Consider the following 23,579-nt stretch of genomic DNA (forward strand, 5'->3'; position numbering starts at 1 on the left):
GCAAAGTACATGCGGGTACATCGCATGTTCCGCCCCCCCCGTAGGAGGGGCTCCACTTTCAGAAGATATAACCCACCCTGTGTCTGAAGTGTAAAAAATGCCTTGATATATGACATTTCGCTTTACATGGTTCATCTGGTTTATATAAGTTTGTAACTTTCTATGCGAAGCCAGATATATTCCACACTTCAGACACGGGTTGGATTAGGTTATATCGTCCGAAAGTGGTGCCCCCCCATAGGGGGGGCGGTACATGCGGTGTCTCCGCATGTACTTTGCAAGACAAAGCAAAGTTTACAAATATATACATTAAAATTTAAATTTAAAATTAAAATTATTTTTGAATTTATTATTTTTATCCTTTTTCAGTCTATATCTCCAAAACTATTTGAGTCCGATCCTTATATATACAGGGTGAGCTATTTTAATTAACGCACGCAATTATTTCGGAAACAAAGCATTTTAGAGAAAAATGTTTCAGACAAAAGTTTTATGGTTTCGAGGGGGCCATAAGATAGTGTCATTGGTTTGACCTTGAAGAGTTATTTGAAAGTCACATGAAGGTCACCTTCAATTTCTTAAATGGAACCTACTATTTGTCATTGCATATTCTTGTAGCTTATCTCGAGAGCTTTCCAAAACACTATAATTAAGTACTTTTTTGTTAAGTACTTTTTGAGTTATGAGGCTTGAAATCATTTCTTAATTTTACATAAACCGTAAAATATCTTGTAAAATATTCATTTTTCGATTATCTTACCTTAATACTTTTATGTACAAAATAATGAGAGGAATCAATTGGTGTAAAGAAAACACATAGTTGTTTTTAAGAAAAAATATGGAATTGTTAATTGCAAATTACATATTTTTTCTTCAAAACAACTATGTGTTTTTTTTACACCAGTTGATTCCTCTCATTATTTTGTACGTAAAAGTATTAAGGTAAGATAATCGAAAAATGAATATTTTACAAGATATTTTACGGTTTATGTAAAATTAAGAAATTATTTCAAGCCTCATAACTCAAAAAGTACTTAACGAAAAGGTACTTAATTATAGTGTTTTGGAAAGCTATCGAGATAAGCTATAAGAATATGCAATGACAAATAGTAGGTTCCATTTAAGAAATTGAAGGTGACCTTCATGTGACCTTCAAATAACTCTTCAAGGTCAAACCAATGATACCATCTTATGGCCCCCTCGAAACCAAACAACTTTTGTCTGAAACATTTTTCTCTAAAATGCTTTGTTTCCGAAATAATTGCGTGCGTTAATTAAAATGGCTCACCCTGTATATATATATATACGAAATTACTCGAGAAGATCTCCTCTATAACATATTTAAAAATAATCGGAGAGGAGGCCCCTTTTAGGCACAATTACCGTTATAACTAATCACAGACTGGAATTCGGTCATGATTTTAATTGGGAAGAATCTAAGATTTTGGACAGGGCGTCCTCGTTGGGCAAAAGGCTTGTCTCTGAAATGCTGTTTATCAAGCGCCAAAGAAATAGCTTGAACTTACAGAGTGATACAGAGGGCTTGCATCATATATTTGCGACGATAATCGATATTTTATCGAAAATATGAGGCGTTCATTCACCCGTCGGTATTTTTGTGATCGTTGAGTCAACTGCGCATGTCCTTGACATTTTGGTTGAGTCCATGTTTACGTCCTGACAACCGAGGACATATTTACACAGTTCGTCATCGAATCTCGAATCGACATGAGGCGCACAGCGGCATACTATATTATTAATTGTAAAAAGCGCGGAATCTGATGAGCCATGCTTCTAATTACTAATTTAAGCAAAAAAAGCTCATTCACGTGTAATATCTTTCGGTATTTATTTTATTACTTTTACTCAATTTGTTAGATCTGCTGTGACGTCGCATAGCATGTAACAAGTAATTATAATATTTGAACGGCCGCCTTTAAAGGCAAGGTTTCCCTCACTTTGACGCGAATATTCGACGGATACGACGCGCATGCCTATCGATCTATAATGATCGAGGTGTGAGAGCCTCGTCTCTGCTCGTCCTCTTTCGTTCTGGGGCGCTCGCACAGTCAACATCGAGGAATCGACTATCCTATTGACCTGCCCGATCGGGAAATAAAAAAGGAAATCGGAGAAGTACGAATATCGAGGAAGTGAGGTCTGGCCAACCCTTTCTGAATTCTCATCGTCTTCCTCACACAAGAGAAGGAATTTGAGGCCCCGGAACAGGTGAGAGAGCCAACGAGGGATAGAAAATAAGACGTCTCGAGGAGCAATGAGATAAGTGATTTGGCAAGAGATCTCACGAATTATTAATATATATTTTGTAATTCATTGTTGATTGATTCGACTGAACCTCTATCTATTGTCATCATTACCAAATAAAATAAAATTGTTATAAATTGACGCCCAACAAAAAGGGCACGGTATGGTAAAGGGTAAATTTATTGGTATCGTGAACTCGAACAAAAGAATAGGTGGTGTTGATGATGGAGGTGATGGTTCTTGTTTCTTAGAGTATGAATGTGAAGCGCGAATGTTAATTGTGTATGGATGATAATAGAGAAAATATTTATACGACAAAATCTGGCAGAAAAGCGAGACAAAAATTTACTAGTTATAATTTAACAGAAAATAAAAAAAGAAGGAAAATGCCGATCATTCCGGAAGGTCGTGAGATTGACATACAAGGAGCGAGTGTGCGCGTGAGAGAGGAAGAGAGAGAGAACCTAAACAAACTACGCGAAGAATTGGAACAAATGCGGCGAGACCTTGAAGCTATGCGTATGGTAAACATTCAACAGCAACAACATCAGAATGTCCTTCATCAGAATGTTAATGATAATGGACGAGAGCAGAACCACGTAAATATCGAGGAGGTTGCGACGATGATAAGTAATGTTCAAAATTTTAACTTAGATATTAAAATGCCAAAAATGAAAGATGAATTAACTTCGAATCCCATGGAATTTTTAGAGGAATTAGAAAAATATTTTAAAATAAAAAATGTTAAGGAAGATAGGAAAATATTGATAGTTGAGTATTCGTTAGAGGGAAGGGCGAGTTTGTGGTTTGAATTACAAAATAATATTCAAAATTATGAAGAATTTAAAAAACGATTTCTCGAGGAATTTTATTCGGTGCCAACTCGTGTTCAATTTAAAATTTCATGGATGGAAAGACGATATAATTCGTATAAAGAGTCTTTACAAACATACTATTATATGCAAATCAAAGAATCGAGATATTTTATCCCAAAATTGTCGGACTATGAAATAAATTATAAAATTATTCAACAATATCCTACTTGGGTTAAGGAAACGTTAGCGACGATTAATTATACTGACTCTAATTTAATTAGTCAAACTTTAGCCAATCTGGATAGTATTCGAAGAGAAAAGGAGCGCGGATATAAAAACAATAATCAACAGCAATACGCGAATCCGAGAATACGACAAATAAATATGTATAGAGCAATGCCGTGTGAAGAAAATCGCGAGTATTATAGAAATGGAAATCGTCACAAAAGATTTTACAATAGTTATAGGAATCAAGATAAGTATCATATAGGATATCAGAGAAATAACCGAACCGATTTGCAATCTTGATCTAGATTGCCGGATACCCGTTATCCTCCCCCATCTATTACACAAATGAATCAATATCAGGGAAATAGTTCAAACACAGGAATTAATAATAAATCCGATGAAAATAATTTAAACTAAAAATCGATGCGTTGAGAACCGGTCCGGCATCGCATCGTAATGACTTTGATTTTGTAGATGAAATAGCTAGCGAAATTGAAGGGAAAAAGGACCAAAATAGTGATAATCATTTAAATTTAATAGCAAAATGTCCACATATTCGAGTTGTTATAGCTGGACAACATTTAATGGCATTGCTTGATACAGGTAGCCAAGTTTCCGCGGTATCAGAGTCGTTCTATAAACAATTAGTAACGCAAAATCGGATAAAGGAACTCCCAGTTACAAGTCTCGTAGTATCAACTGCTATTGGTAAAAAATCGACACCTATTAAACGTCAAATTTTCATTAAAATAGAAATTGAAAATATAATGGTCGAGGATTCTTTTTTAGTAATACCTTTTCTAACATCAGACATAATTTTTGGTAATGATTGGTTGTTGAGAAATAACGGAATTATAAATTATAAACAAAATTATATTGAGGTAGGAGGAAAACGGTTAGATAAATCGTCGGTAATATTCGAATGGGGCGCGTTAGAAACACTTATTTGCACTCAAAGAAACGATATAGTGCAGGTTTATATAATAAGAGCGCATGAACTTGCTTGTGGAGAAAGTAATCGAATAATAGAGAATATTCAAGCTCCAAATAAAATAGTAATAGAAAGGGAAAAGGAACAAAATTTAGGTGGAAACAAGCAAATAAAAGATATAAGTAATTATGTAGGACAAAAAGGAAATATAAAGGATAGTCTTAAGAAAAATGATAAAACAAAAAATAATGAATTAACAGTACAAGAATTTTCAAAAGAAAGTGAAAAATTTTATAATGATATAAATGATCAGGATTTTCTTAATAAAAATAACAAAATTTCTGAAAATGAGAGATTTTCATCGGGAGATTTTTCGCAGATTATAAATGAATTGACTTTGCTTAAAGATGTACAAAAACAAATTTTCTATAAAGTGTTGGATAAATTTCGATTGCTTTTTTCGGAAAAGCCAGGTTATGCAAAAGGTTATGAACATCGTTTGAAAATCACAGTAGAACGACCCAGAATTTGTCATAATTATCCCATTCCATTGGCGTTGCGTGAGTCAACAAAGAAAGCGGTAGAAAAAATGATTCAAAATGGAGTTATAGAGAGGGGGATTAGTCAATACTGTAATCCATTGAGAATTATAAAGAAACAAGATGGAAGTGTTAGAGTTTGTTTAGATGCGAGATGGTTAAATAAAGTAATCGAAGATGATCAAGAGTCACCACCATTGATAAACGAATTAATACAAAAATATCATGGAGCGCAATGGTTTTCTAAGATAGATTTGACGCAGGGATATTGGCAAGTCTCATTAGATAAATATTCGCGACCGTTTACTGCGTTTTTATTTGATTCTAAAACGTATCAATTTTGTAGAGTTCCATTCGGATTAAAAACCGCGGGCAGTGGTTTTATGCGGGCATTGAGTTTTGCATTAAAAGATATTTGTAATGAGAATATGTCTTGTTATATCGATGATATATTAATTGGTACGAAAACCTTTGAGGAACATATATCGATTATGACTAAAATATTTCAAAAACTTATAGATCATAATTTTACGTTAAATTTATCAAAATGTATATTTTTTCAAAAAAAGATTTCATTCTTAGGATTTGAAATTTCAGCAAAAGGTTTTTCACCTGAACAAAAAGGACTTGAAATCATTAATAATTTTCAAGAACCAAAGAATAAAAGGCAACTCCAACAATTTTTGGGGATATGTAATTATTATAGACAATTTAATGTACGACACAGTATTTCAGTAGATGCGCTTCGAGAATTATTGAGAAAAGAGGTTGATTGGAATTGGACACAAGTCCATAATTCGGCATTTAAAACAATAAAGGAAGACTTTAGTCGATGTATTACATTAAAACACATCATTCCTGGAGTACCTTTCAGACTCCAAACAGATGCGAGTGATCATGGAATCGCGGGAATTTTATATCAAGTAGATGAAATAGGTGATCATAATGTGGTTGGCATAGTAAGTCGGTGCTTATCTCGTCTGGAAATGAAATATACTACGACGGAGAAAGAACTCTTAGCAGTTATATATTCAATAGGAAAATTTCGAGTTTATCTTATAGGAAGACATTTTGAAATAGTAACAGATCATAAAAGTTTAACATTTCTTCAGTCTGCAAGTTTTCAGAGTGGTAGAATTATGCGTTGGATTTTATTATTACAGCAGTATACTTTTTCAGTAACATATTGTCGCGGTATTGATAATGTTGTCGCTGATTTTTTCAGTCGCAATCCGGAGGGAAAATTTATAGAAGAGAATCATGAACAAATTGTTATCTCGTTGTTGCATCAATGTTTCCCGCTAATAAATGAAAATAAGGAACAAAAAGCACCAGTGATTATTACAGCTATGCTTTGTTACGATGCTAATTTTGCTCGGAGTTTCAAAAACCTGAGGGAGTTGCAACGTGATGATCCAAAAACAAAATCTAGCATTGATGCACACAACGAGATAGGGGGAGATGTCGTTTTCATGATACATAATGATATTCTATTTCATCGAGAAAAGAATGGCAGAAATTGGAGAATTGTGATACCTGAGAAAATACAGCGAATGTTGATTGATGCGATACATTCTAAATTAGGTCATCCGGGAGTATATAAGACTATTTCGTATTTAAAACAATTTTATTATTGGAGAGGTATGACGGCACATGTAAAAAAATTTATCTTATGTTGTGATTTATGCCAACGAGTAAAATATTTAACGATTCCAATGGAAGGAGAGTATCAGTTTGTAGATTCAGAAGGACCTAATGACCTTATTACAGTTGATTTCTATGGGCCTCTTCCAATGGCTCGTGGAGGAATACAATATATATTTGTTACATTAGATGCCTTTACTAAATATGTAAATTTATATCCAATGAAAAAAGCAACTGTTCGAATGAGTTTAAAAAAAATATTTGATATATTTATTCCAAAATTTGGAAAGCCGAAGCGCATTTTATCAGATCATGGTAGTCAATTTACGTCTGCCTTATGGAAAACACGTTTAAATGCTGAAAATATTAAAGTTTTATATAGTTCGATTAGGCACCCTCAATCTAATCCTACAGAACGGGTGATGCGCGAATTAGGTCGATTTTTTAGGACTTGGTGCGCGGAAAAGCATACAAAATGGGTTGAATTAGTTCCGACAATCGAGAATTTATTAAATGTAACGGTCCATCAGAGTACAGGTCTTACGCCTTATGAATTACACTTTGGTAAACCGGTTCAAGATGAGATCCTCAAGTTTGTTCAATTTCCGGAAAACGAAAAACCCTCTCACGAATATCTTATTACGATGGCTAGGGAGAACTTAAAAAGAAATTTTAAATATCGTAAAAAACAACAAGAGAATATTTCGAAGGTTAAATTATCAGTGGGAGATTTGGTTCTGTTAAGGGTAAGACATCTCTCCAATGCTTTTGATAAGGTAGTTGGCAAGTTTTTTCATCTTTTTGAAGGTCCGTATAAAATAATTCGGTGTATTGGTGAAAATGCGTTTTTATTAGTAGATCATCAAAACGAACAAACGGAAATAGGCATTTATAATCGTCGCAATCTCCGAAAATATTACAGTGATAAAGACAAGTTTCAAGAAAAGTAAGAAAGTGCGTATTTGGTTTCTCTCTCTATTAATTTTGAACTATTGTTAATGACGATTCCAGTAGGTGTGTGTGTGTGTATTTTTATTAATAATATTGATGTATATAGGTGTGAAAGGTATGAATGATATGTAGAATAAGGTAATGACGAAAATGTTTGTATAAAATGAGTTAAATTGTAAGCAATGTTTGACGTATATGTATGGACATAGCAATCCGCTAATTTGAATTAGTTATGGACGATTACTTTACGCTCCACACATCAATAGTGTGTTGCATAAAAGGGGGAGAATTGTAACAAGTAATTATAATATTTGAACGGCCGCCTTTAAAGGCAAGGTTTCCCTCACTTTGACGCGAATATTCGACGGATACGACGCGCATGCCTATCGATCTATAATGATCGAGGTGTGAGAGCCTCGTCTCTGCTCGTCCTCTTTCGTTCTGGGGCGCTCGCACAGTCAACATCGAGGAATCGACTATCCTATTGACCTGCCCGATCGGGAAATAAAAAAGGAAATCGGAGAAGTACGAATATCGAGGAAGTGAGGTCTGGCCAACCCTTTCTGAATTCTCATCGTCTTCCTCACACAAGAGAAGGAATTTGAGGCCCCGGAACAGGTGAGAGAGCCAACGAGGGATAGAAAATAAGACGTCTCGAGGAGCAATGAGATAAGTGATTTGGCAAGAGATCTCACGAATTATTAATATATATTTTGTAATTCATTGTTGATTGATTCGACTGAACCTCTATCTATTGTCATCATTACCAAATAAAATAAAATTGTTATAAGCATAACTATAGTATATTTAATTGACTGTTGGAAGCAGAGCGCTTACTAGACCTCCGCGGGATGCAATTTAGCGTCATCTACGCGTCGAGAACAAATTCGTTTAAATCTCGTTTGTGAAATAATATTTTCTGACGAGGAGACGACTTGCGTATGAGACAATGTAATCAAGAAAGTATTGTTAAAACTCTTTACTAAAACATTAACTCAAAATCAATAAAAAAATTTTATATAGATAATATTACATAGATTAAATAGAAATTATATACATTTATACATGAATAATGAAGCTTAGAAAATGAGTGAAAGGTATAAAAGTATGATATATTAATTGCATTAATAAATTGCTTTTATTCTTTATAACACATTATTTTCATTGATACAGAGAAACTAGTTTACCAAAAGTGAGTAAAATTACAAAAAGAATTAGGATATTTTGTTTTAGTAGATGATAAGGAAACTCCAATCTTGATTTGCAATTTATTAAAATTATAATTAGCAAAACAAATTTCTTTATTATATTCTTTTTAAATCGTTTAATGTTGCAGTGTCGATTGAGAATGATTCACTGAGATTTAAATATGTAACAATAAAATAAATAATTAAAGATAATTGTTTTCGAAAAAAATAACATTTGTAATAACTTCTCCATATGATGCATAACTGCATTATTACACTCAATTATTCACGTATATTCTGTCAGAAATGTAACAATATAATTTTTTATTAAATTTAAATAAAAATTATGGATTTAAAATATTTTATGGATGTATAACATTTTAATTAGCACTATGCATTTTTGTCACTTCGTTTTTTTTTATCAAATTGATGTTCTTCTTTATTAAATTATATGTCTTGCTCTCCAACGTGATAGGATATTCCGTGTTAGCATATTTCGGAGTCTGCCTCTTGTCGCAAACTATATCTTCGTCAGACGGAATCAAATCATGAATTAGGTATGAGAACTTGTCGAAAGGACAAAGCATTTCACAACCTGGTATCTGAAGCTCGTCAAAGATTGGCGGAATGCCTCGATAATATAGAAACTATATTAAAGATTTATAAAATTATAAAATAATACTTATTGTTAGTATACTTATTGTTAGGTTATAAATATATAATAATAAATAATAAATAATACTTATTGTTAGTAAAACAGACGCGACATGAATAATTAAATTTCTTCATATATTAGTGGATAATTTAATAATTGACATATTCATCTTTCTTTAATTGTTTAATATTTTTATTAAAAAACTAATTAAAAATTTCATAGAAAACAAGGATTGATAAATTAAAAATTATAACAAATAAGAAAAATAATATTAATTTTAATATTGATTTATATCACAAAAGATATGATATATTTATGGATTTCAAGATATTCTATATATCTCGAGAAATCATAGATTGAATTAATATTGACGCGTAATTAATCAGAGAAATAAAGAAATATTATGTTTTATAACATACTCACTTTCACGTAATACTGCTTGTTTTGCTCCAATAATTCTAAAATGACCGCACTAGAGTATTCAGGTACATGAGGTTTATACAATTTAAATGCTTGTAACATCGCCACGATATTAGTTTCATGACCACTATACAAATAAAGCTTTGTATTTGATGGGATTGAATGTTTTTCAGTTATTATATTGTTGAATATTGCGCGAATCATCGGGCCTGAAGCAGAAAAGAACCCTCTTACAAGTAGTCATATATCGCGTGAAAAGAGAATTCATAAATAAAATTATAAAGATAAAATTTTCTAACTATATCTTACCAGCGTAGAGCTTTCTTATTGAAGAAGTATAACTGGCAATATTATATGCGAGTACAATTGTATCGAACAGTGGACCATCAGGAAAGTAATCGTGCGCCCATTCGGGAAGAGTTAGATTCATGGACGACTCTGCTACGAAAGTATGATACAAATAGTATAAGTCCAAAGGTTTCTCGATATTCTTACCGGTTAATTCCGTCAACTTGCTCATTATGTCTTTAAATCGGGACATCTCTTTTTTTATTTCGGGCAAATTCAATATACGATCGTATTCTTTGAGAAATCTGAAAAATCGCATCTTAAATATAAATCTATTTCTCTTTCACATGAATCTTTGAGTTTTAAAAAATATTTCTTTATCTTTATATTTATAATATTTAAAGTTGTTTTCTTTGAATATTTTTTTACTCATTTTCTATATATTGTATTTTATCTTTATTTGTTTGAAAGTACATAATCAAAGGATCTGTTAGATATAGATAAATAGATATATCCATTTAAACAATAAATTTTTATTTTCCTTTGATTTATGTCTGATAACATTAGTCGGATTTACTTTGGACATTCATCACTCAAGTAAAAATTGTCGTCGATACGTGGTACATATGTCACCGGAATTGGTTGCCAATTTAAATCAGCGTTCCATCGTTGTCGACGATCCGTAGGCGGAAATAAAGCAGCAAGAACGAGTTGCAGGGATATCTTTGTTCGATCATAATCGGAACTGTGACCCACGACGAGCTTTGGCAGATATAGATCGCCGAGGAATTTTTTATATCTTCTACTCAAAGCTTGTCCCAATTCATATTCACGTTTTTTGCCATGCTATAAAATTGTATAAATAATTGTATGGATTAATCGATTTTAAATCAATAAATATAGATTAATTTAATATAGATAAAATATAGATTTTTATATTAACACTCAAGCAAATTTAATTTAATTTTAAATCACTATATTCTACATTAAAGTAGATAAAAATTTATTTTATAAAAAGTTTTATTTTTCGAAAACAGAAAAGTATGTGTGAGCTTTATAATTTCTCGGCAAAAAATTTTTAAAATAAATTTTGTGCTTGAAAATTTTGTGCACATGTGTATAATTTTCTAATATCACATATACACACGTATACACATAAAATTTTCGTGAATATTCAATTTTAGATATTGGCTTATAACACTTCCATATTGGCTTATAATTTATTATTTTCATTCTATCAGTTTCCTTAGAAAAAATATCAAAATAAAATTACATTACTTACATTAGTCAATTGGCCAAGACCTGTCGGGAAAAATGAATAATTTAGATATGGATCAATCGGAAACATTTCATATCCGTTATCGGATGTTCGATCGCCATGTCTAAAAACCTATGTACAAAAATTGAGTGAAAATAATTATTTTTAATCATTTGCAGTTCCAAATTTAAATAATCCGGAAAAAAAAGAATTTGGTTTAAATTTTATATAAAATGCCGAATGTTATTTTATCTTAAATTAAAAAAATTAACAACAATATCTTACCACATTAACTAATTTTAGTTCAGGCTGTGTACTTGCTGCCAGAATTGCGTTTAGGCTGATGAATAGAGCTATTGACAAATAATTGTTGAGAATGCAGAACGATACCATGTGGTTGATACCTAATTTGGATGTCATTTGACTTATAGTTAATTCCAATTAAAGAGTGATAAATGTCGTAATAGCGATATAATTGATGATAAAAGCTCCTTTATATAAACAACTGCAGAAATATGCAAACTATAAACTGTAAACTGTTCCTTTGTTCGTAATAAATTTGCAAATGATAGTATGCTTGCGTAAACCGTAAATTGAATGCAAAGTAAAGATAAGAAATAAGTAGGAATAAGGAGTTTAAAACGTTTTTTATATGTCGCAAGAGAAAAAAGGCCTTATTTGACTGAAGAAACGCTAATATGTGCAGTCCTACATTTATATGTGTATATATATATATATATATATATATATATATATATATAAATTTTAGATTTTAAAAAATTTGGTGAACTTGAGGAATATTGTAAACAACTTATAGGACCAGAGTTACTTGTATTAACTTTGAAATACTTCTTTCATTTAAAAAATATTTCATTAGAAAATATTATTTCATTTAGAAAATATTATTACTAGCTTTGTTCTTAAGAATTCTTCTTTAAGTTTAAAATACAATTATGTATATTTATTACTTATTTTATTTTATGGTATCTTGCGTTTCTTGGGAATGGTGCTTGCTGGTCCTGCTGCAGATCCAGCAGCTGTCGCCGGGCCAATCGCAACCCCAGCCCTGATCGCTGGCCCATCTGGTAGCATCGCTGCTAGACAAGTCGGATTAGATGGTATTATTCGTTGATTTGTTGGATATTAAGGCAGTGATAATTCATATTCGGCAATATGAATAAAGGACCCTCGCGCGATTGATTTCTTCAACATTCGCCAACACAATTACATCGCGATCTTCGTCATTCGGCGTATTTTTCGTTAAATATCATGTATTGCAGATTAGAAAAACAATATACAGTCCACACGTGGATTACATTAATAATAACAACGAGATGAATAGATGTATATATTGATATTTGTAAAAAACAAAATGTAGACTCACATTGATATATCGAAATTCTGTCAGTTTAAACTATTTCTGATTATACTTTTTCCCAAATTTTTTCTTATGTTTATTTATATAATTATTATTCATGTTAATGACTTTTTGTAAACTTAATTTTACGTATCTGCGCATTATATATATTTTTCTATAATATTTTTTTCTATAGTTTTCTCTATATATTTTTCATTATTGCATCATATAAAGTTTCAATATATTATTCAATGCGTGTAACTAAACTCTCGTTTAGAAATAGTAGAACACAAAAAGGACGAAGTAAATGCCATTGCTACTATAAGAAACAACTATATATACGATGTATAGTTTATAATATCACTAATAATCACATATTAATTGCTACTATTACGTTATGTAAGTAAAGTAAAATTATTTTATGGTCGAAAATTGCCAGAAAATTATCTATGAGTCATAAAAATGATAAGCAATTTTTTATGGCCTCGTATATTTGTAAAAAGAAATAACTTTATAATTTATATAGCAGATATTATAATATTGCTTTTCAAATAAAATTATGAAATAAATATTATGATAATATTATGATTTTAATTTTGATTATACATGTAATACATAATTAATAATCAAAATATGTGATCTTTCTTCAATAAATGGATAAAATATGATCGAGCTATCTTTCTTTATCAACAATAATTTCTATGTTATGATTTGGAAAAATTAATAGATATATAATATAAAAAGACAAAACAATATCATAGTATCTATACATTAAATCTATATATTAAATCTATATATTAAATGTAAAGAATCTTAGATAATAGAATAATCATAATAAGTAAAAAGAGAGCATTCACATATTTTTCAGCCCAATGCATAATTGCTAGAAAACACTAAGAGTGATATCATTCTTCATAGATCTACAGTTCCTAATAAAAATTAAAAGGAGCCATGCATTTTTTAATGTAAGGAATGCGGAAAAATATAATAAAAAAATTTTAAAAATTTATTTACGAATACATTATGTAATATTATTTTGCGTAAAAAGTCACTTATAAACACACATGATGATTCAATAATTTAAATAAGATATATTATTCCCATTCCACTAACATGGGACAATAATTATATATATAATTATTCTTATACTAATAATTTCTTCTATACTTGTTATTAACAGTAGTTGCGTATATTATTATATAAGTATTCCATCGTTATCGAACTACTTATGTGTTATTATTCTCCCAGTATACTACTTTAAGCAGAATGTAAGATATCTTAATTGTTGGATATCTAAATTACTGAAAAGTCTGAGTCATAATGTTTAAAGAACGCATTTTTATTTGTTCCTTTCTTATATTTAAGAAATTAATGAAATTATAATACGCACATAATAAATTCAATATGTTTGTTTTTAAAATAAATATTATAAACAAACTAAACAATTAAATTACATGGTTATATTGAAGTATTACGAAGTTTACAATATTTATTATTATTTAAGTGTTTTGAAATGGTAATAAATTTCGAAGCTATATTTATATTAACTGTAAAAGGTTATATTTTTGTTATCTTGTTATAACTTTATTGACGCATTTAATTATACGATTTCCTGCTTTACTTTTTTAATTTAAACTTTTAACTTCTTCATGAACGACATTTCTAAAAAGGAACGTAAATATATGTGTACATATAATATATATATATATATATCATCCCAGCAAACATAATGACGTCTAAAGATGTCTTAATAATGTTTAATAACGTTTTAATGATGTACAATATGTTTACTGGGATATTAATTATATTTATGAAGGATCAAGATTTTTACTATATGTCACAGTCTTACCTTTGCATAATTGATTCATACTGCATGTTATTAACGATCTTCCGCAAATTTGACAGCTATGCCATCAACTTCTTATTATTACGAATTAACTATGTAAAACCCGGTGGTAAATCAATGAAGCTTGGCTTCTTCGATCGAAAATATGCAGTGCTTGACAAGTATATATCACATTGTTCATTTTGAAATTACAAATTTCATATATCTAATAATAGAATTTTACTAATTATCCAAATTTTGCAAATTAGCGGTATTAGGAAATAATGATTACTTGTAAAAGCAACAATCTTGTATACTAATTTTTGTAAAAATTTCTTGACATCCTTTCTGTCTCTTTCTTTCTCTGACATATGATATAGATTTTTATGTCCCGCCGTAAAGGTAAAAACTTTGCATATTTAATCTGAAATATTGGACTCTCTGCAGAAACAACAGCGACGCCAAAGCTACAATTGCCAATAAAGTCTGATAAATTGAAATAATAAAATACCTCTGAGAAATGCAAACGACTTGGCAATATTTCGTCAATAGCAATCGCATATATTAATACTTCAAGCAAATGTCTATTCAACATAAGTTGAAGAAATTTTCTCCCATTTTATAATATTTTGATTAAATTAAAATTATGTTATGACAGTTATAAGATGTTATAAAGTGTAAAACTCAAACTTTTAAAATTATTTTCTACGCAACTTGTAAACTATATTTGTCAAATAAAGTTTCAACGTCTATCTGTTTTTAACAAATTTTTTTATTACATTTAACATTTATATAATCTAAACAATTCTGTTAATAATGTATATACAGGGTGTCCCATTTTAATTTCCACCCCAATTAACGTTCTTATTTTTAATTTTAGAAAAAGATATTTCAGACAAAAGTTGTATGGTTTCAAGGGGGGCATAAGGTGGTGTCATTAATTTGACCTTGAATAGTTACTTGAAGGTCACGTGAAGGCCACTTTTAATTTTTTAAATGGAATCGCCTACTTTTTATTACATATTCTTGCAGCTCATCCTGAGAGCTTTCCAAAACACTATAATTAAGTTAGTTTTCATTAAGTACTTTCCAAGTTATGAGGCTTGAAATCATTTCTTAATTTTACATAAACCGTAAAATATCTTGTAAAATATTCTTTTTTCGATTATCTTACCATAATACTTTTATGTACAAAACAATGAGAGAAATCAATTGGTGTAAAGAAAACATACAATTATTTGTAAGAAAAAATATGTAATTGTTAATTGCAAATTCCATATTTTTTCTTAAAAACAACTATGTTTTTTCTTTACATCAATTGATTCCTCTCATTATTTTGTACATAAAAGTATTAAGGTAAGATAATCGAAAAATGAATATCTTACTAGATATTTTATGGTTTATGTAAAATTAAGAAATGATTTCAAGCCTCATAACTCGGAAAGTACTTAATGAAAACTAACTTAATTATAGTGTTTTGGAAAGCTCTCGACATAAGCTACAAGAATATGCAATAGAAAGTAAGGGGTTTCATTTAAAAAATTGAAGGTGACCTTTACGTGACCTTGAAGCAACTATTCAAGGTCAAACTAATGACACCACCTTATGTCCCCCTTGAAACCATACAACTTTTGTCCGAAACATCTTTTTCTAAAATTAAAAATAAGAAAGTTATTTGGGGTGGGACATTAAAATGAGACACCCTGTATATGTATATATGTATATGTATATAAATTATTATATATTATACGAGTATATGTGTAATTTTCATATTTCGCCTCATTCGTAATTATCACATTAAATTTTTAATTATTTTTACTATTTATTTTATTAATTTTAATCATTTTTACAAATTTATTTCTAAATTATAAGTTTACCTATCTAGTTGACATAAAATATCGTTTGCCCATACAGTTGTCGATGCAAAAGATTGTAAATTATGTTCGTTATCAAAAAATATTTATTATTTTTTAACACCTGCGTTTACAATTTGATTTAAAACATTGAATCATAAGTAAATAGTATAAATGTTATAACAATGAAAATGTATAGTTAACTTGTTCAGTAAAGACTGTTATTCGCAAAAATTTGTTCCATACAAAATTATCTAGAATTTTATATAAAATTTATTTATAACATTTGAAGAATAGAATTTCTCGTTTGATTTTTTGAAAAAATCAATTCTTACTATTCAAATTTGTGTGCAATATGTTACAATTACAATTTTACATAAAATTTTTCATTCATATTACATATAAATACGTATACAGAATTTCAACGCAAAATTTCAACATTTTGAAAAGCTATATCTCCACAAGTTATTATCCCATATCAGTAAGTAGCAAATTAAGCATGATGATAAAAATATATCCGTGACACGTGTAGTCAACTTCCAAAACGCTCTTCTCGGTCGAGACTGTCATCGCGATCATAATGAAAATTACTACCTAGAGAAAAGAAATACAAGAGATTCTTAATTTGAATTGAATAGCAAAGAAGAAAATAATATAAAAAATATGTTCGTTATGTATAAATAAATTTTATTCCTAATAATGGAAATATACAATTCTTATATAAAAGTTTGTAACAACAGATAAGTAATCCGTAATTTCGAACGTGTCATTAATGAAAGATTTTATGCTGTTGCCGTTATTTTGTTCTCTATAAAGTTTCTGAAGCTGAGAAAATCGACTGATGGATCTGTTACGTCCAGACCCTTGAATGGATGGACCGAAACAACATAACCTACTTACCCCGTGGCACACTTTATAAGGGCGTGTCTATGGATTGGATCGTGCGAACTATAAAGGCTTTACATAAGTCAGTGACCAAAATGGTCCCTATAACACTGCGTGTTTTTTTCTTTAGGCCAATCCGCTTGGCGGTCCCTTTTCCATAAAGGAACCTAATCTTTTTTACGCGGGATGAGTCCTAGTGCGATCTCGGAACTCAAGGAAGAGGACGGGTTAAATAATTAAATTATATATTAAATGAAAAATACAATATATTATTTAAAAAGATAAAGAAAGAATAAAAAAATATATAATGCGCTTATAACTATGTGTGTGTGTGTGTGTGTTATATTTCCGTGGGTATTACATTGGTTCGGAGGTTATCATTCAAAATATACAGGAAGAAATTTACGTTAAAAACTAGGTTCCGACTGTTATTATAATATATAATCAATAAAATACAAGAAATAAGCTAAAAATCAAATATGAAAGTGTAATAAGAATATGAGTAAAGCTTATTCATTAAAAGAAGTATAAAAATTCGTCGCTTACGCATATGTGTCATAATTAGAATTAATTTTTTAAATTCGCTGAAATACAGGTCTAATAATAAGTTGAAATACAATGATAAAATTAAGATAAGAGATTCGTCAAGTCTGAGCTCAAAAATTATTCATCTATTCCAACTGTTTCTCCAAAAAGTAATGATAATATAAAGGAAAATAATATAAAGGGAGAGAAAAAATAATATAAAGAAGATGTTAAATTAAAAGAAAATGAAAGGGAAAAAATAGAAATGGAGAGTTAAATAAGGAAAAGGCGAGAAACGAGATATAAAGATGGAAAACCACGAATTCTCTCACTAAATAAATCAGAAAAAGCAACTGAAGGGAAATAAGAATTAAGAAATAATAACGAATTTTTCTTCAGAAACTCGAAGCGAATAAAGAGGATATATTCGCATATTCCACTTCAGAAACCTAGAGCGAATAGAAAGTGAGGAATGCGCTAGAATAAACGATAAAAGGAATAAGACAAAGAATAAAGAAATGTAATAATTAACGGTAAATAAACGGTAAAGGATAAGGTGACCTATGTTGAAAAATAAAATAGGAATAAATCGTTTAGCAGGAATAAATAAATAAAAAAGAGGAAATGTTTCAATAGTTTATGTTTCATTAGTTAGCGTAATGCCTCGATAATACAGCAGATACGAGAATTCATACAAGTAATTAAATTTGCATTACGTTTCTTCATTGAATACTCCAACTATTGATAACACACATTCACCTTAAACTCTTCATTGATCTCTTATTCCATAATAATTGCGCTGGAATACTCGGGCACATGTGGCTCACATGCCGAAAACTCGTAACAAACTCGCAACGTCACCCTCATGACCACTGTCATAAATAAATCTTAGTGTCTAACGAATTCACATATCGCAGCGATCATATTATCCGTCATAGCACGAATGAGAGGATCTAAAACAAAGTAAGGATATATCGTAAATAAAGATATTATTATAATATTATTATTACTAGCAAAATTATTAAAACAAAATCAAATTATGTATAATTTTAATTTAGAAATAAATGAAAATATTATTTAATTTGGAATTTCTTAAAATAAAATTGATTTTAAATTGATAGTTAGGAATTTGGCTCAAATATAAATAAATAAAAGTTAAATCAAAATTGGCACATAAGAGTCACAGCGCGGTGGTTGAAGCGCAGGGAAGAAACACTTCCTTCTTATTAATTGTTGGTTTATTTCAAATTTAAAACTACAAAAATAACGGACGTAACGTTTCGGATCGTCTTTTGATCTTTCTCAGCGCAATTAACAGTATATTACAAACATTGTAAAAAAAAGGAAAGAAAAGTTTATCTCCTCCTCGACGGGCAGGTGACTCCAAACTGCATCGCGCGGAGATCTAGCAAGCGCGCTGCTTCCAAAAGTCGATCAAAGTTGGCTCTTGATATATTATATCCTGAATTCAATAAATATATTTAAACGTAAATTTGCGTATCACTATCCGCTTTTATACCTGAATTCGACCCATTGTTTGAATCTGAATCTTTTGTATGGATTTGAAACAATTGTTTCTACACCTGCACATGATTCTGTTCTTGAAACATTTTTGCAAGAAGCAAAACCATTATATAAAAAAATATAGGAAGATGTAAAATCCTAAAAGACAAAATATGTAATATCATAATAATTACCTTATTAAAATATGTTTTTCATTATTAGTATACAAAAAAATGCATGCAATAATTAAACGATAACTGAATAAAATTTATGTATATTTTTATACATTTTATTTATTAGTAATTTTAAAGGATCTTTCCCCCTTTTTTTCTAATCTTTTTCTGTGATCTTTTCAGGTGATGTTACCTATTAAAAATGATGACTTATGATTGTATATTAAAACATATTATATGCTTGAAAATAAATTTATTCATATATACCGTACATCGAAAAGATTGCTCAGACATTTAACAAGAATTGCAACATATTCCACGATACAGTGACATTTTGCACGTAGTCTCCTTAATCTTGGTTTTCGGTTTACGATCACAAATGCAAGACGTCATATTATAATGGAATAAATGCATCATAATCCGTCGTGTAGTTTTTCAGACTCCTCTGAACTCATGTTGTTCTATATTATTTGGCTTTCGTTTCTACGAAAACTTATGACCAAATCGTCCACATATATTATCATCTCAACAAGAACTCTTTTGCGTATTAAAGAAACATGGTTTTATGCAACAAGTAGTATGAATTCTTATAAAAGTGAATGGCATGTGTAAGTTGAAACCTTTGTATCGTCGTATCGCAAAATGGTAATGAGATGAAACATGTGATCAAACATGCGGAGAACACATTAATATAGGAGCAAAATTATTAAAAATATATTATTAATATGCGCAATAAGAACGGTATTGATTTCTTGATCTTTCGAGTATTCCAAGTTCCTTTAAATCCCTTAACTATCGTTAATTAATTTAGTTTACTAGACTTTAGGCAACTATAACGTAATACTTTTAGGACAGCAAGTTTCATTTTGATCACATATATTATACTGGTCAGTAATTCTCTGATATAACGTTAAACATTGAAACACTCTACACGAATAACGACTATAGTATTTAGTATGTCACTTGTTGACAAATTACATATTGTCATATATTTTTATGGATTGAATATCTTATTGTTGCTAATATGAGAATGTATCTAGAAAAGATGGAAACATACGTTAGGTGAATTGCAAAATTGGACTTAGCAACATCTGTGAAACACATGAGACAAATTCAGAAACTTATCGGCTATACTTTAGAAGCTGAGTCTTTTAATATATCATACGATACAAGTGGTACTTGAATTTGGTAAAATATACTTTGGTATGAGAGATATATTGTACCATGACGTTCTTTGGAAATAATTAGTGTAATAATTATTATGTAGGATGTGCAATAAAATTTAAAACAATACATTGCATTGATAAAACCCTTTATTGTTTTGTGTTTTTACAATGAATTGCAATTCAAAATCTGAAGTAATATTGATAACCCACCACCGAGTAAAGTTATAAGATTAGATATTATTTTATTATAGTAGAAGCAAACATTTTATTATAAATTTTCAATTAATAATTAGTAATTTTTCTAATTTTGATATTTTTTATTTTAATATTAGTAAGCTTGCATTGATTGTAAATTAAATGCAAAGATAAACTGAAAGATATTTTCAACTTCCAAGATATAATGCAAGATAAAGTCAAATTTGAAACTCAATTAGAATATAACAAGGATCCGCATCTAGATTCTATTGCAGAAGAATTTTCATTTTCCAATGAAATTTGCCATAGTTCGATTATATATTCCCGATTGTTATCCTTTGATTGTTGTCATCATTAACCTTTAAATTCATGATCCGTGATCTCTGTTAAAAGAATAAATCATGATCATCCGTGCATCATTTATATTTTTAAGATTTCATGAATGTAATTCACCCAACATACTAGGTGCGTATAGTTCCGAAGCTAATTTTGCGTCCGCACTTCTTTTATCTCTAATTGCATTTGCTGTTGAATCTATATCTTCATTTGTGACTGGACCAAGAGTTTCTTCTTGTTGTAGACTGTTGTTAGGTAACAGAAGCACCATTATGCAGGAAAGTAGAATCTATAATTTCCAGAGAAGCGCATTAATTTTTTAACGTTATTCGCATTATAGAAAGTGTATAACAGTTAAATAATGTCTGAATAAAACTTACGATGTATTTCATATTAGCCATCTTAAGGAATTTTTGCTTTGTGGTTTTTACGATCACCTTTTATTTTTGAAAATTCAAGTGTAGTTGTAGATTAATATGTCGAACGCACTTTTTCTCTTTCTCGTTTAGAAATAATAGGACACTAAGAGGACAAATGTTAATGCCATTGCTACTATGCGAAACAACTATATATACGATGTATAGTTTATGATATTACTAATAATCACATATTAATTGTTACTGTTACGTTATGTAAGTAAAGTGAAATTATTTTATGGTCGAAAATTGCCAGAAAATTATCTATGAGTCATAAAAATTAATGATAAGCAAATTTTTATGGCTTCGTATATTTGTAAAAAAAAATAAATTTATAATTTATATAGCAGATATTATAATATTGCTTTTCAAATAAATTTATTATGAAATAAATATTATGATAATATTATGATTTTAATTTTGATTATACATGTAATACATAATTAATAATCAAAATATGTGATCTTTCTTCAATAAATGGATAAAATATATGATCGAGCTATCTTTCTTTATCAACAATAATTTTTATGTTATGATTAGGAAAAATTAAAAGATATATAATAAAAAGACAAAACAATATCATAGTATCGATCTATACATTAAATCTATATATTAAATGTAAAGAATCTTAGATAATAGAATAATCATAATAAGTAAAAAGAGAGCATTCACATATTTTTCAGCCCAATGCATAATTGCTAGAAAACACTAAGAGTGATATCATTCTTCATAGATCTACAGTTCCTAATAAAAATTAAAAGGAGCCATGCATTTTTTAATGTAAGGAATGCGGAAAAATATAATAAAAAAATTTTAAAAATTTATTTACGAATACATTATGTAATATTATTTTGCGTAAAAAGTCACTTATAAACACACATGATGATTCAATAATTTAAATAAGATATATTATTCCCATTCCACTAACATGGGACAATAATTATATATATAATTATTCTTATACTAATAATTTCTTCTATACTTGTTATTAACAGTAGTTGCGTATATTATTATATAAGTATTCCATCGTTATCGAACTACTTATGTGTTATTATTCTCCCAGTATACTACTTTAAGCAGAATGTAAGATATCTTAATTGTTGCATATCTAAATTACTGAAAAGTCTGAGTCATAATGTTTAAAGAACGCATTTTTATTTGTTCCTTTCTTATATTTAAGAAATTAATGAAATTATAATACGCACATAATAAATTCAATATGTTTGTTTTTAAAATAAATATTATAAACAAACTAAACAATTAAATTACATGGTTATATTGAAGTATTACGAAGTTTACATATTTATTATTATTTAAATGTTTTGAAATGGTAATAAATTTCGAAGCTATTTTATATTAACTGTAAAAAAATTATATTTTTATTATCTTGTTATAACTTTATTGACGCATTTAATTATACGATTTCCTGCTTTACTTTTTTAATTTAAACTTTTAACTTCTTCATGAACGATTTCTAAAAAGGAACGAAAATATATGTGTACATATTTTATATATATATATATACAGGGTTGGGAAGTAACTCGTTACTTGTAATGAAGTTACAGTTATAGTTACTTTTTTTCGGTAACTCTAACTTAACTCGTTCCTTTTTTCCAATTTGTAACTGTAACTTAACTCAGTTACATATTTTCGGTAACTAGTAACTAATTTAATAATTACTTTAATAGTTACTTTATATATATATATATATATATATATATATATATATATATATATTATACATAAAGATATAAAATATATAATATATAAAGATTTAAAAAAAAAATATATATATATATATATTTTAAATCTTTGCAAATTGTATTGTACCGCCGTGCACTTGCGCATAAACGCTTTTATCGATACTTTATGATCCAATGCATATGCTCCCATTTCTTATTAATAAAAATTTTAAACATATTGAATCATTTAACATATCTTAGTATTTCATGATATGTGTTACATATGTATTAATCATTATAATATGAAGAGTATTTCATGTATGTTAAATATTATAATGTATAAATATTAAAAAAACTAACTAAAAAAATATAGTAATAAATATTTGTAATTTGGATTATTCGTGATGTATATATATACACATATATAAAAAATATAGTAAAAAAGATTAATTATATACATATACTATCTATCTCAAAATAAT

At 29.1% G+C, this 23,579-nt stretch overlaps 1 protein-coding gene and 1 long non-coding RNA gene across 4 annotated transcripts; both read right to left on the reverse strand.

Moving 5' to 3' along the window:
* Positions 1-8,627: 8,627 nt before the first annotated feature.
* Positions 8,628-12,838, reverse strand: LOC145964416 (venom acid phosphatase Acph-1-like). 3 transcript variants are annotated; one of them, XM_083087136.1, is made up of 8 exons: positions 12,566-12,838; positions 12,150-12,275; positions 11,467-11,534; positions 11,206-11,313; positions 10,501-10,769; positions 9,945-10,228; positions 9,639-9,844; positions 8,628-9,207 (listed from the first exon to the last, which is right to left on the reverse strand). In XM_083087136.1, exons 4-8 carry the CDS (start codon positions 11,269-11,271, stop codon positions 8,941-8,943), a joined length of 1,092 nt encoding a protein of 363 aa, XP_082943262.1. In that variant the 5' UTR covers positions 11,272-11,313; positions 11,467-11,534; positions 12,150-12,275; positions 12,566-12,838; the 3' UTR covers positions 8,628-8,940. The 3 variants fall into 3 exon arrangements, with proteins under 3 accessions (XP_082943262.1, XP_082943261.1, XP_082943260.1); XM_083087135.1 differs by having other exon boundaries at positions 11,467-11,585; XM_083087134.1 differs by having other exon boundaries at positions 11,467-12,275.
* Positions 12,839-20,597: 7,759 nt separating this feature from the next.
* On the reverse strand, positions 20,598-21,545 carry LOC145963824 (uncharacterized). Its single transcript, XR_014436257.1, has 3 exons — positions 21,380-21,545; positions 21,126-21,288; positions 20,598-21,046 (listed from the first exon to the last, which is right to left on the reverse strand). It is a non-coding gene; the product is annotated as an uncharacterized LOC145963824 (long non-coding RNA).
* Positions 21,546-23,579: the final 2,034 nt, after the last annotated feature.

The sequence above is a fragment of the Camponotus vicinus genome, unplaced genomic scaffold (assembly GCF_025532165.1).
Source record: "Camponotus vicinus isolate PSW18456_S1 unplaced genomic scaffold, iyCamVici1.0 SCAF_13, whole genome shotgun sequence".
Taxonomy (NCBI): Eukaryota; Metazoa; Arthropoda; class Insecta; order Hymenoptera; family Formicidae; genus Camponotus; species Camponotus vicinus.

Excerpts from the sequence above, each read along its gene's own strand:
- LOC145964416 (XM_083087134.1), bottom strand. The coding sequence starts at position 11,601 with ATGACATCCAAATTAGGTATCAACCACATGGTATCGTTCTGCATTCTC. Across the intron at positions 11,314-11,466 it reads AACTAAAATTAGTTAATGTG|GTTTTTAGACATGGCGATCG; the intron begins GTAAGATATTGT and ends TTTTGTACATAG. Across the intron at positions 9,208-9,638 it reads ACAAGCAGTATTACGTGAAA|TTTCTATATTATCGAGGCAT; the intron begins GTGAGTATGTTA and ends TCTTTAATATAG.